At 41.3% G+C, this 14,673-nt stretch overlaps 1 protein-coding gene across 6 annotated transcripts in view; it reads right to left on the bottom strand.

Moving 5' to 3' along the window:
• grik1a (glutamate receptor, ionotropic, kainate 1a) overlaps positions 1-14,673 on the bottom strand; it is a 363,004-nt gene that overhangs the window by 83,386 nt on the left and 264,945 nt on the right. For 4 of the 6 annotated variants that reach the window (XM_073045690.1, XM_073045692.1, XM_073045696.1 and 1 more), the window contains exons 7-11: positions 14,395-14,538; positions 9,042-9,149; positions 2,209-2,253; positions 896-1,009; positions 329-532 (exon numbers count right to left, since the gene is read on the bottom strand). In XM_073045690.1, coding sequence (XP_072901791.1) covers positions 329-532; positions 896-1,009; positions 2,209-2,253; positions 9,042-9,149; positions 14,395-14,538 — 615 coding nt within the window. The remainder of the gene's footprint in view (positions 1-328; positions 533-895; positions 1,010-2,208; positions 2,254-9,041; positions 9,150-14,394; positions 14,539-14,673) is intronic. The other 2 variants (XM_073045693.1, XM_073045694.1) reach the window with 1 other exon arrangement.

Here is a 14,673-nt window from a genome sequence, read left to right as displayed (position 1 = left end):
CCTGTTCAGAATGCTGAGAAAGGGAAGAGGAAGGAGAAGATGTGTTTGGTGGTGAAATCTCGTTGGCAGAAATTAAGATAGTTGCAATATTAAAAGTGGAGACTAATGAGATTGAAGGAAAGGACAAGGGGAGCCTTATCCTTACATTGGCTGGAAGGAGGAGGGATGAAGGAAGGAAATAAACCAGTTGAGAGTTCTGTCAACAATGGTGGAGAGAATCCATTTTTCAAGTAAATGTTGCAAGATATCACAGATTTGAAAAGGAAAAGCTAACAATCTTAATTTCAAGCAATTCTGTTTTTAAATAGTTTTGAGTATATTCACTTACATGGTTGATGAGTTCTCCAACCATTCCATTCCACTCACTCTTCTCATTCTGTGCCCCATACTTTCCATCAGCTACCAGCCTAACTTCATAGGTAAAGCCCAGAATATTTGATAATTCTTTCAATAAGTCAAGGCAATAACCCTCAAAGCGATCATTCCCATAAAGGGGCTTGTCAGATTTCTTATGCATCACATAGGGATCTTCCTACAGGACAAATAATGAATAAAATCTTTTAGAATATTACATGACATTTTGAATTAATCTATTTCCTCTGATGGACAATAGTAATAAAGGAACAAAATGTGCAGAATTTTTTATTGAAGGCCAAACCAGGTTCAGTAATAGATATTGATTGATAATTACAATCTTGTGTCCACATTTAATTTTTTTCCCACTTATAACCTACAGAGCATCAGAACTTCATAGTTATTGAATGATGTTCCCTCCCAAAGGATGTAGATTTTAACCAATAATAAGAGGCAATTTTTAACATTATAAGTTTGTTTTGTTTGCATGAACATGCTAATAAGGTTTTGAGGCACTTCTGCAATAAAAAAGAAAGCTTACCAAAATAGTGGTAACCAAGAGAGTTCTATTGGCCAATGAGTCAGTGATATTGCAGGGCTTGTCCTTCAGACTGGCTGACATGTTAAGTCCTGTGTTTGAATTCCAGATTCCAATCTACAATCAAAGGACAATATAATCTTCATGTTAAAACTTAAATAAATCATGTTATTTTTATTTGAAATGTACTTTTCCCAACAAGTTTCAATCTGTTTTGGCTTCATTGCAAGTGTTGCAGATGTGAAGGCTGGATTTTCATGATAAGAATTCAAGAAATTTGACTCAGTTGATGTGTAGTGTTAGAGAAGACTCCTCAATATCACTGCAGATAAAGAAGAGCCAATCCTTCAGTCTCGTTCCCTTAAGGCCATGTGACTCAATCAAAAGCTTGTATGTTTTAGATATATTGGATGGGTAAATAATAGAAATGGGAAAAATATTATCCATGAAGTAGAAAAGAGCAGTATGAAGATAGCGAATGAGTTGACGGTTGAGATCAAAGCAGCAATTGATATAGCAGCTTTGGGATTTTGTTAGTGATAATCATCCTGAAGAGAGCTGGTCCATTAACATTAACACCAATTTAACAACATTGAACTCATGGATAGACTGACGGACAAGTGTACATGAATTAAACATTATAACCAACTGACTCATAAACAATGCAGAATAACACTGCTAAATGTGTTGTTCTAAATCTGCACTGCTGACTGGAGTATGCAAAATCCCTACAAGAAATCCATTCAACCTGTCATATAACCAATAAAAGGATTGCAAGATGGTATATCCTTCTGTTTTGCAAACTCACTAGTTGAACCACATATAGGTTGGAAACAGATTGGCAACACCAATTGATTATGAAGATAAGTTCTAATGCAAGGCATGGTTTATACAGTTTTACTGGATGGTAGAGATGAGGTCATGTATTCAAACATGGGCTTGGAACACTGGTTGTTTTTTTAAAATCTATATACAATAATGAGTGACGGAGAAGGAGAAATGAAACACCTCACTCTTTAGGAGATCTTGCAGTTCTTCAAAGCTCAATTAGAATAGAATAAATGTTAATAAGCTTGAAAGTATGTTTTCTGCAGTGGAATGTTCCGTAAGTGCTGTGATATCTGTAGAGTTATCTTAGGAATGAGTCAATTTATGCATAACAGACAACACTTTTCATTCAGTGTAACATTTTATTCTTAAAATCAAATAAAAGTATTATATTAAATGGGAAAAATTCACACTAAAACTAAACTAAGCACAACTACTTATAAAAAACTACACAAAATAAAATAAATGATGCTTCTCTCAGTACAAACCTTCCGCCATATTTTATTGTAGTAATAAGGAGTGTCACCAGAAGGCTTGGAAAAAATAAAATACTTTGTTAAAATAACAAAATCTTACTGATGTATTAGAATAAAACCAAAGAAAGAATAACAAATTGTTTTGCATAATTTATATAAACCATTTATGCCACATTTTCCTATGTTTTCCAAAAATAACAGGACGATGTTTCATTCATCAGTGAAGTGGATTCTAAAGTAATGCTATATGTCTGCTTCATCTTGTGCACCAGCCATTGCTCTTCTTTAGCATCATTCTTTCTAAAACTTTATTCAAAAATATAATTTACTCTCCACTCCTATACCATATATCCTCCCTCAGTTTGATGATTTCAAGCACCATCTGAAGTCATTGTGATCTTCATTGTTCTCACATTCTCCCTTCCTTTCTCCCCTAAATAAGACTCTAGCTTCTTTACACAATTATTTTCCTTACTGCCTTCACATGATTTACTACTCTCATTGTCTCAATCACTGTTAAGAATGTCTCTGATTACTTCTTGCAGATACACTTTTGGAAGTATCATCTACTCTTTTCCAAGAAAATACTCAAATGCTGAGATAACTCTTATTTCTTCTTCTTTATGGAAACACTCTTCATAAACATCTCTCCATCCCTGCCAACAAAACTGACAGCATTGAATCACCCTCCTCTGATAATTCCATTCTTTTCCTTTGACACTGGCCCACACTCTTATTGTAAAATTGAGCTTGCATCGTTACCAATTTCTCTTCCATCACTTCATGGTGGTTTCAAGCTCATTTTGCCCATGGGAGCTAAATCTGTCTGCTTGTTTCCATTTCCACTAAATTTCAGACCAACACACTCTTCTCCAAGATTTCATGTGAGATGATGTTGTTGTCTCTCCCCTTCCAGGTATTTTCCCCTCTCAGCACTATTGTCATCATGTCTTTCTACAATAAATAAGCCCATGATCCATTCCATCCCTATGCCAAATCCCTATTCCTCTTTAAAGACATTGAACATCTCGCTACTTTCTAATTTTAAGACCATAAGACAATAAGATTATAAGATATAGGAGCAGAAGTAGGCCATTCAGCCCATCGAGTCTGCTTCGCCATTCAATCATGGGCTGATCCAATTCTTCCAGCCATCCCCACTCCCCTGCATTCTTCCCTTACCCTTTGATGCCCTGGCTAATCAAGAACCTATCTATTTCTGCCTTAAATGCACCCAATGACTGGGCCTCCACAGCCGCTCTAGGCAACAAATTCCACAGATTTACCACCCTCTGTAATTTCTCTGCATCTCTGTTCTAGTCCTGAATTTGTGCCCTCTTGTCCTAGACACCCTACCATGGGAAATAACTTTGCCATATCTAATCTGTTCAGGCCATTTGGAATGTTTCTATGAGATTCCCCCATCGTTCTCCTGAACTCCAGGGAATACAGCCCAAGAGCTGCCAGACATTCCTCATACAGTAACCATTTCATTCCCGGAATCATTCTCGTGAATCTTCTCTGAACCCTCTCCTATGTCAGAATATCGTTTCTAAAATAAGGAGCCCAAAACTGCACACAACATTCCAAGTGTGGTCTCACAAGTGCCTTATAGAGCCTCAATATCACATTTCTGCTCACATTCTCTATACCTCCAGAAATGAATGCCAACATTGCTTTCGCCTTCTGCAACACCAACCCAACCTGGAGGTTAACCTTTAGGGCATCCTGCACAAGGACTCCCAAGTCCCTTTGCATCTCTGCATTTTGAATTCTCTCCCCATCTAAATAATAATCTGCCCATTTATTTCTTCCACCAAAGTGCATGACCGTACACTTTCCAACATTGTATTTCATTTGCCACTTCTTTGCCCATTCCCCTAAACTATCTAAGTCTCTTTGCAGGTTCCCTGTTTCCTCAACACTACCTGCTCCTCCATGTATCTTTGTATCATCAGCAAATTTAGCCACGTTCATTAATCCCATAGTCATACATACATAATCATTGACATACATAGTAAAATGCAACAGTCCCAACACCGACCCCTGTGGAACTCCACTGGTAACTGGCAGCCAGTCAGAATAGGATCCCTTTATTCCCACTCTCTCTTTGCTGCCGATCAGCCAATACTCCATTCATGCTAGTAACTTCCCTGTAATTCCATGGGCTCTTATTTTGCTAAACAGTCTCATATGCGGCACCTTGCCAAAGGCATTCTGAAAATCCAAGTACACCACATCTTCTGCATCTCCTTTGTCTACCCTGCTTGTAATTTCCTCAAAAAATTGTAGTAGGTTAGTCAGGCAGGATTTTCCTTTCAGGAAACCAGCTGGCTTTGGCCTATCTTGTCATGTGCCTCCAGGTACTCCGTAATCTCATCCCTAACAATTGATTCTAACAATTTCCCAACCACTGATGTCAGGCTAGCTGGTCTATAATTTCCTTTCTGCTGCCTCCCACCCTTCTTTAATAGAAGAGTAACATTTGCAATTTTCCAGTCATCTCATACAATGCCAGAATCTATCAGTTCTTGAAAGATCATTTGTTAATGCCTCCGCAATCTCTCCATCTACTTCCTTCAGAACCCAAGGGTGCATTCCATCAGGTCCAGGAGATTTATCCACTCTCAGACCATTAAGCTTCCTGAGCAGCTTCTCAGTCGTAATTTTCACTGCACATACTTCACTTCCCTGACACACTTGACTGTCCGGTATACTGTAGGTGTCTTCCATTGTAAAGACTGGTGAAAAATATGCATTCAGTTCCTCTGCCATCTCTGCATCTCTCATTACAATATCTCCTGTGTCATTTTCTATTGGTCCTAAATCTACCCTCAACTCTCTTTTACCCCTTATATACTTAAAAAAGCTTTTAGAATCTTCTTTGATATTAGTTGCCAGCTTCCTTTTATAATTCATCTTTTCTTTCCTAATGACCTTCTAGTTTCCTTCTGCAAGTTTTTAAAAGCTTCCCAATCCTTTATCTTCTCACTAGCTCTGGCTTCCTTGTATGTCCTCTCTTTTGCTTTTACTTTGGCTCTGACTTCATTTGTCGGTCACGGTAGTGTCTTTCTTCCATTTAAATATTTCTTCTTATTTGGAATATAGTTGTCTTGCACTTCCCTCATTTTTCACAGAAACTCCAGCCGTTGCTGCTCTGCTGTCCTTCCTGCTAGTGTCCCTTTCCAGTCAACTTTGGCCAGTTCCCCCTTCATGCCATTGTAATTTCCTTTATTCCACTGAAATACGAACACATTGGAATTTAGTTTCTCCTTCTCAAATTTCAAAGTGAACTCAAGCATATTGTGATCACTGTTCCCCAAGGGTTCCTTAACCTTAAACTCTCTCATCACCTCCAGATCATTGCACAACACCTAAGCCAATCCCCTAGTGAGCTCAACAAAAGGCTGTTCTAAAAAGCCATCCCTTAGGCATTCTACACACTCTCCCTTTTGAGGTCCAGTACTGGCCTGATTTTCCCAATCCACTTTCATGTTAAAATCCCCAACGATTATCTTGACATTGCCCTTCTGACATGCCTTCTCTCTCTCCTGCTGTAATTTGTAATCCACATTCTGGCTGCTGTTTGGAGGCCTGTATACCACTGACTTTAGGGTCCTTTGACCCTTGCCATTTCTTAACTCAACCCATAGAGACTCCCCACCTTCTGATCCTATGTCTTCCCTTTCTAATTATTTAATAATATTTCTTATACACAGGGCCCCTACTAATCTAAATTTCCAATATACGATATACCCTTGGGTGTTCAGCTCCCAATGGCAACCATCTTTTAGCCATGTTTCAGACATGGCCACAACGTCATACTTGCCAATCTGTAGCTGAATTTTTGTAGTTTTTTCCTGGAACTTCATGTTTAAAGTCCTGCAATCAGGATTCTGCCCTTGACACAGTGCTGAAAGGGCTCTTAACAAAGTCGCAAAGTGAATAAACGCAGCTGTAGTCGTCTAATCCTTCTTGGCTCTAGTCTTGTGCAGTCTTTGACAACGTTTTTCCACACTATCCTCTTAAAGTACGTTTCCATTATAATCCAGCTTGATGGGACCACACTGACATTTTTAATGTATTTAGCATAGCCAGAAAATCATCCAAAATAACAGAAGTGCAAAGGGTGAGCAGTTTCAAGTTCCTAGGAGTCAACATCTCTGAGGATCTATCCCAGGCCCAACATACTGTTGCAATTACAAAGAAGGCACAACAGCGGCTATATTTCATGAGGAGTTTGAGGAGAATTGGTATGTCACCAAAGACACTTGCAACTTTCTACAGATGTCCTGTGGAGAGCATTCTGAATGGTTGCATCACTGTCAGGTATGGTGGGGCCATTGCACAGGATCAGAAAGAGCTGCAGAGGATTGTAAACTCAGCTAGTTCCATCATGGATACTAGCCTCCCTAGCAAAAGGCAATGCCTCAAAAAGGCAGCATCCATTATTAAGGAACTTCCATCACCCAGAACATGGCCTTTTCTCATTGCTATCATCAAAGGGGAGCTACAGGAAGGTAAAGGCACATACTCAACATTTCAGGAACAGCTTCTTTCCCACTGCCAAGAGATTGTAGAATGGACAATGAATCTGTGAAAACTACCTCAGGGCTTTTTCTCCTCTTTTTTCACTACTTACTGTATTTAATTTAATTTTCTTTTTTAAAAATATATACTTATTGTAATTTACAGTTTTTATTATGTATCCTAATGTACTGCAACAGATTTCACAACATATATTAAACCTGATTCTGATTCCAGTGTTGTTAACTTTGTTGAGAAGGATCTTTCTATTTCTTCACACTATTTATCTAGACAATTTTCTGAACTATGCCTCAGTAATCTTCACCTTGGCTGAAGCTCATCTGCTGCTCACATCTTTGCCCACTCTGTTGCCACTCCAAGTACTGATTATCCCAATGCACTCTCGCCCAGCAATTCTTAGCTCTATTCACCATAAACTCAAAGTCAGCCACGTTTCTGTTGGGAATGTGCTAATTGCACCATATCCTGTGCTCACAGACTGATACTAACTCCCAAATAAACAACTTTTTAATTTTAAATTTCTCATATTTGGTTTCAAACCTGGTGTGGCAGGCATTGCCTATTCTCATCTGTGTTGTCACTTCCAGATAGAACTACCTTCAGATACTAGACTTTTCTGCATCTCCAGTTTTAATCTCTCCTATTTTGGTGGCCGTGTTTCAGTGCTCTGTACATGGGAACTTATTCTCTAAGCCAGGGGTGTCAAACTCATTTTAGGTCACGGGCCGGATTGAGCAAAATGCAGCTTCATGCGGGCCGGATCAGTCGGACGCGTGCGAACGCAGCTTTCGTTGCCTCCGTTTTTTCAGCCTGCTCTCATGTGTCTCAGTCTCTGCTATAACTACAAAGTGTTTCACTTTACAAATTCCGTTTCTTATGAAGAAGACTGCTGAGCAAGACTGCCGAATAAACACTAAAAACCCTGAAAACCTGGTACCTGAATAAACTCAGCATTAGCCATATCATACGCCATAGGCGCTTCGATTACTGAGGCCAGCTTTAATAGTGATTAGATATTATCTTGCGGGCCAAAGATAATTCCACCGCGGGCCGGATTTGGCCCGATGGCCTTGAGTTTGACATATATGCTCTAAGCCTTCCCTAACACACTCTTGCAGCACAGGGTCGAGGTGCAGGCAGAAAAAAAAACTGTGGCAATGAACTTAGACAAAGTTGAAAGCCTGGACCATGAACTGTCTTGTTCATTTTCAGACAGACAATTGCTGCCTGGAAGTTTGTTTTGCTGATTAAGTGCCTTCATCAATAAGGCCGGCTTTAAAATACAGGAATAGGCAGTGAGGTATTTAAACCCCAGGAAAATTCCCATGCATTGTGACGGTGGACTACATGACACCGATGGCAGTATCAAACTCAAATTTCTCCACTAAGGACAAAGGGTTCCAGCATTGTTTTTATTAGAATAGGGATCAACTCTGGGCCAAAATGAATGGTAGGATTTATGTTTGAAGCAATTAGTAAACCTACATAGGTCCAGAGGAATGGTTTATTAAAGCTACTGATGCAATAGTTTATCTCATACATTAATTTTGGGTTAATAACTTAATTAATTGTCATGGACATTAATCTCATGTTTGTGCTATCAAGTAGTGGTCTGTTAATAAACAGAAATGTTCTAGTTAATCACAATGATAATAACTACACAAGATTTATTGTATGTGGAGAAATGCGAAATGCATAGTTTTTCAGCATGCCCCAGAAAAAAAGACTATCTGATACTTAATATTTATACATAATGATTTTAATGTGTGTAAATCATGTGCAGGATATCACAGTGGCATTCTAATAAATTATAATGTGATCGTTTTGGTAGTGTTCAAATAGCACATTAAGCTGGAACACAGCCCTTTCACTGGCAATATGGGAAATAGCATCTTGCTGGACTTCTGAAAGAGATACACTAAGTTCAAAATAATGGCTGACTCAATGATCAACACATTGATAATGCAGTAATCCCTCTGCATGGCATTGGTTTGTCATTCTTGGAAACAAATTGGTACAAAAAAACCACAAGCTGCTGAAATGGAAGGAAGAGTGCTATAAATTGATTTACACAGGCACACATTCTCAGACTATTTGTACGGAATATCCTTTCAGGCAACAAAGATTTTCAAGATCAATGAAAGCCAGGGCTCTATTGAAGGTTGCAACACTTTTGGCATTGATCAATATTCTTTTAATGTAACTGGCAGCCCAAGGTTTTCAATCAACAAAAGAAATTGAGCAAGAATGATTTTTTTCTTACAATTACCCAGTTGGTGTAACATTGTGCTGTTTACCTGCTCCAGGCCTTCTTCCTTCAGACTTATAATATCCAAATCAAAATCTTTCCGCATCCCATCAGTTTTATTGAAGGCAATTCGACCTGTTAGGCCATCCCACTGAGTCTAAAAGGACAAGAATATAAAACACATTAAATTTCACTTTAGTTATCACCAGTTTGAAAAGTAGCATGGTCAGATTAAGCAGATAGGCTCTGGATTTGGATCAATTTAACCTTGATGAAGGATTTTGCTTTATGAATTAGTGCTTGCAGCACATGCACTCATTCTAAAGCAATGGGAACTTTCAATTCAGGCCCAGAGGACAGATTGATGAATTTGAAAGTTGCTTAATTTTTTCAATATTAATTCTTAGCCAGAGTCATATTTTGAAATTTATTCACAACATTCAATTATGTACAGCATCATCATTTTCTTCTTTACCCACGAATGTTTAAATAATCTGTCTTTTAATTTTATCACCCAACTTTGCCACAAAAGAGGACTTAAAAAAACCAAAAAAATACAGTTTGCATATTGCTTAAACACAAGAGATTCTGCTGATGCTGGAAGTCCAGAGCAACAAACACAAAACGCTGGACGAACTGAGCAGGTCAGGCTCGAAAAATTGACTGTTTGTTCCTCTCCATAGATGCTGCTTGATCTGCTGAGTTCCTCCAGCATCTTGAGTAATAAAATGCTTTAAGTGATTTTACTGGTACCCATTCACATTACTTAATCGGCCCTTAATCCTTTCAGCAGCAATAATTATACAGAAGCTCTGGATTTAAGTTTCAATGCCAGTCACATAACAAACCTGCAGAAGGTTTCACTGACATCAGCAGCATCAGGCTGTCAAAAAGATTAAGTTGTCACCAAAAAGCAAAGAACTCTTTAGTGTAGAACACTGAATATCTTCCTTCTGCTCCAGCATGAAAACTATTGATTTATTTTTATGGTTACTAGCACCTGAGATAATAACCATAAATTTAAATAATAAAGACAATAAAAACAAAATTGAAAATCAATGACAATCCAGAACATCAACTTCTGGTTATATGCTATATCCCCCTGAGAATCATTTTTACATTATAATGATGCAACCCTTAAACAAATACAGAACGAAGCAGACCCATGTCCACAGTAGATACGTTCCACACATTGTTGCCTAAAGTACTGCACTCAAGGACAATATTTGATTAACACACAAATGCTGGTGGAACACAGTAGGCCAGGATGCATCTATAGGAAGAAGTACAGTCGACATTTTGGGTCGAGACCCTTCGTCAGGACTAACTGAAAAAAGAGATAGTAAGAGATTTGAAAGTGGGAGGGGGAGGGGGAGATCCGAAAAGATGGAAGAAGACAGGAGGGGGAGGGATGAAGCTAAAATCTGGGAAGTAGATTGGCAAAAGGGATACAAGGCTGGAGAAGGGTGAGTTTCATAGGACAGAAGGCCTTGGAAGAAAGAAAGGGGGAGGGGAGCACAGGCAAGGAGTTATTGTGAGAGGGAAAGAGAGAAAAAAATTAAAAATTAGGGATAAGAAGGGGACGAGGGGCATTAATGGAAGTTAGAGAAATCAATGTTCATGCCATCAGGTTGGAGGCTACCCAGACGGAATATAAGGTTACGTTTTTCTAACCTGAGTGTGGCTTCATCTCGACAGCAGAGGAGGCCATGGATTGACATATCAGAATGGGACGTGGCTTTAAAATGTGTGGCCACTGGGAGATCCTGCTTTCTCTGGCAGACACAGAGTAGGTGTTCAGCGAAATGGTCTCCCAGTCTGCGTCGGGTCTCACCGATATATAAAAGGCCACACCGGGAGCACCGGACACAGTATACCACACCAGCCAACTCACAGGTGAAGTGTTACCTCACCTGGAAGGACTGTCTGGGGCCCTGAATGGTGGTGAGGGAGGAAGTGTAAGGGCAGGTGCTACCACCACTCTGCAATCCCATCTCTCTCGGGTCCCACTGCCAGCTCTTGGGTCCTCGGAGACTCCATCATCCTCTCACCCTACCATCCCTGAACACCCCAAACCTCCCTTCTCCTCAGACACAACCAACTCTCTTCCCCCCTCTGATCCCAGCTCTCATCTGTGCCAGGTCTTCAACATCCCCTCTGACCTTCCCCGCTCTGAAGCAGAACATTCTGTCCTCAGTGAGTGCCTCAGCTTTGTCCCCCTGCACCCACAACTCAGTCAGTCCAGCAGCCGCCACAACACTGGTCTCTTCTTTTGCCATCTCCGTCTCCAAGCCTATTTTTTTGGCAAGAATTCTCCACCCTACACCAATGACCCCTTCTCCCGTCTTCAACCCGCCTCCTCTTCCTGGACACCCCGCCCTGGTCTTCAGCCTGTTCTGCACCTTTTCATTGCCAACTGCTTAAGGGACATCAACCATCTCCAGTGCCTCTCTCCATTTCCAACCTCACTGCTCTCCACTCCCTCTGCACTAACCCTAACCCCACCATCAAACCCGCAGATAAAGGGGGGTGCTATAGTAGTCTGGCTTACTGACTTTAACCTTCCTGAGGCCAGTGCCAACTCTCAGACAGCTCCTCTTATCTACCCCTCAAACAGGACCCCACTAAGGAACACCAAGCCATTGTCTCTCACAGCATCACCAACCTTATCGACTCTGGGGATCTCCCATCCACCACCACCGACCTCACAGTTCCCGCGCCCTGTACCTCCCATTTCTACCTCCTACCCAAGATCCACAAACCTGCTTCTCCAGGGAGACCCATTGTTTCAGCTTGTTCCTGCTCCACTGAACTCATATTGGCATACCTTGACTTGGTTTTATCCCCCCGGTTCAGTCCCTTCCTACCTACATCCGTGACCATTCACATACACTTAATCTTTTCAAGGATTTCAGGGTCTCTGGCCCCCATCATCTTATTTTTACTACAGATGCCCAGGCCCTATATACCTCCATGCCCCACCAGGAAGGCCTCAAAGTTCTCTGTTTCTTTCTGGACACCAAACCCAACCAGATCCCCTCCACCCCCATTCTCCTCAGCCTCGTGGAACTTGTCATCACTCTAAATAATCTCTCCTTTGGCTCCTCCCACTTCCTTCAAACAAAAGGGGTAGCCATGGGCACTCGCACGGGTCTCAGCCATGGCCGTCTCTTTGTCGGCTACGTGGAAAAGTCTACATTCCAGGCCTACAGTGGCAACACTCCCCAGCTTTTCCTCTGCTACATCAGTGGTTACTTTGGTGCTGTTTCCTGCACATATGCAGAGCTCGTCAACTTCATCAACTTTGCCTCCAGCTTCCATCCTGTCCTCAAATTTACCTGATCCACTTTCTACACCCCCCTCCCTTTTCTCGATCTCTCTGTCTCTATCTCTGGAGACAGCTTATCTGCTGATGTCTATTATGAATCCATTGACTCTCAGAGCTACCTGGACTATACCTCTTACCACCCCTTTTCTTGTAAAAACACCATCCCCTTCTCTTAATCCCTCTGTCTCCACTGCATCTGTTCTCAGGATGAGGCTTTTCATTCCAGAACTAAGGAGATGTCCTGCTTCTTCAAAGAAAGGGGCTTCCCTTCCTTCATCATCAACACTGCCCTCAACCGCATCTCTTCCATTTCATGCATGTCTGCTCTCACTCCATCCTCCCACCACCCTACCAGGGATAGGGTTCCTCTTGTTCTCACCTACTACCCCACCAGCTTCTGTGTCCAGCACGTAATTCTCTGCATCTTCCGCCACTTCCAACTGGATCCAACAACCAAGCCCATCCTTCCCTCCCCACCACTTTCTGCTTTCCATAGGGATCACTCCCTACGTGACTCCCTTGTCCATTCGCCCCTCCCCACTGATCTCCCTCCTGGCACTTATCCCTGCAAGCAGAGCAAGTGCTATACCTGTCCCTACCTCCACCCTCACTACCACTCAGCACCCCAAACAGTCCTTCCAGGTGAGGCCACACTTCACCTGTGAGTCTGTTAGGGTCATATACTCTGTCCGGTGCTCCCAGTGTTGCCTCCTGTATATCGGTGAGACCCGACATAGATTGGGAGACCGTTTCACCGAGCACCTATTCTCTGTCTGCCAGAATGAGCGGGAACTCCCGGTGGCCATCCATTGTAATTCCACTTCATATTCTCATTCAGATATGTCAATCTATGACGTCCCCCACTGTCGTGATGAGGCCATACTTAGGTTGGAGGAACAACACCTTATATCCCATCTGGCTACCCTCCAACTTAATGGCATGAACATTGACTTCTCGAACTTCTGGTAATGCCTATTCCCACCCCTACTCCTTCCCCTTTCCCCATCCCCTTTTCCCTCTCTCACCCCAACTCCTTGCATGCCCATCGCCTCCCTCTGGTGCTCTTGCCCCCTTTTTTCATCCATGGCCTTCTGTCTTCAGACTCCCCCTTCTTCAGCCCTGTATCTCTTTCACCAATCAACTTCCCAGCTCTTGACTTCACCCTTCCCCTTCCTGGTTTCACCTATCACCTTGTGTTTCTCTCTCCCCTCCCCCCACCTTTTAAATCTACTCCTCAGCTTTTTTTCTCCAGTCCTGCCGAACGGTCTCAGCCCAAAACATTGCCTGTACTTTTTGTCCATACATGCTGCCTGGCCTTCTGAGTTCCTCCAGTATTTTGTGTGCGTTGCCAAGATCCAAAGATCATTTTACTAAAGAAAGGGAATCAACCTTGAAGATTCTTTGGTTGGATAGTCCCTACAGGTCATTCAGTTCTACAGGGTCAAATCTTTCTGCAAGCTAAATTGTCAGAATATTCCCAAATTTGGGTGCTCTTAAAGGAAAATGAGGCCAGAAGATCCCAAATTTCATCCCCTGCAGATATGGCGTATTCCTTCCCAGACAAGCCATGGCCACTCCCAAAAATCCAAGGGTGGGATTTTGCTGCTGTTAAACTGCTGTTAAACTGCTCTACCTATATTTCCTCTTCACCATACTTAGCATTTGAGCATAATAAGTAGAAAGATTTACAATAATATCAATAATATTTTTAGATAGCATATCTCAATATTACTTGCTTGATATATCTGTTATTCCTTCCACAAAATATCTCCTTCCATATATTACATTGAGGAGTTTATATTGTTGGGTAAATTTAGTTCCGGTACAATACGTAGTCAATGTAAATAAAAACAAAAGACATTCATAAGGTGTTTGTGGTGTTCTCACGGTACAACAGTAACATACTTAATAGATGAAAATAAAAATATGTTAATAATCTGTATACTAGTATATTCTCACAAATGCTGCAAGTTGTTAATTTTGGAGATATCCCTCAATACTCTTCCTCTAACTGCTTAAACTGAGGTAGAGAACAAATGGCCACCTGAAAGCCATTGGAGAGGATCTTTCTTACCTCTTTGATGAGATTCATAAACCGAGATCCAAATCGCCAGGGCTTGTGCCTGTGACACTGCAAGGAGCTGACAGTCATTTGAAAGGCTTGTCGGAAAGCTGCAGATACCACGTACACTGCATCATACATCAGGGCTGCATCTGTCTGCCAGAAAATACCAAAGCAGTAAATAGAGAGAGAAAAAAGAGTAATTGTTGGGCTTGAAGACATAGTCAGAACTCAGAAAAAGATCATTCCTTCCACTCTGTTGTATCTGATTAAGACGACCACACCGTTCTT

This window comes from Hemitrygon akajei, chromosome 5 (genome assembly GCF_048418815.1).
Source record: "Hemitrygon akajei chromosome 5, sHemAka1.3, whole genome shotgun sequence".
Taxonomy (NCBI): Eukaryota; Metazoa; Chordata; class Chondrichthyes; order Myliobatiformes; family Dasyatidae; genus Hemitrygon; species Hemitrygon akajei.
The sequence above is the reverse complement of the archived record's forward strand: the minus strand, read 5'-3'. Positions and strand labels throughout refer to the sequence as shown.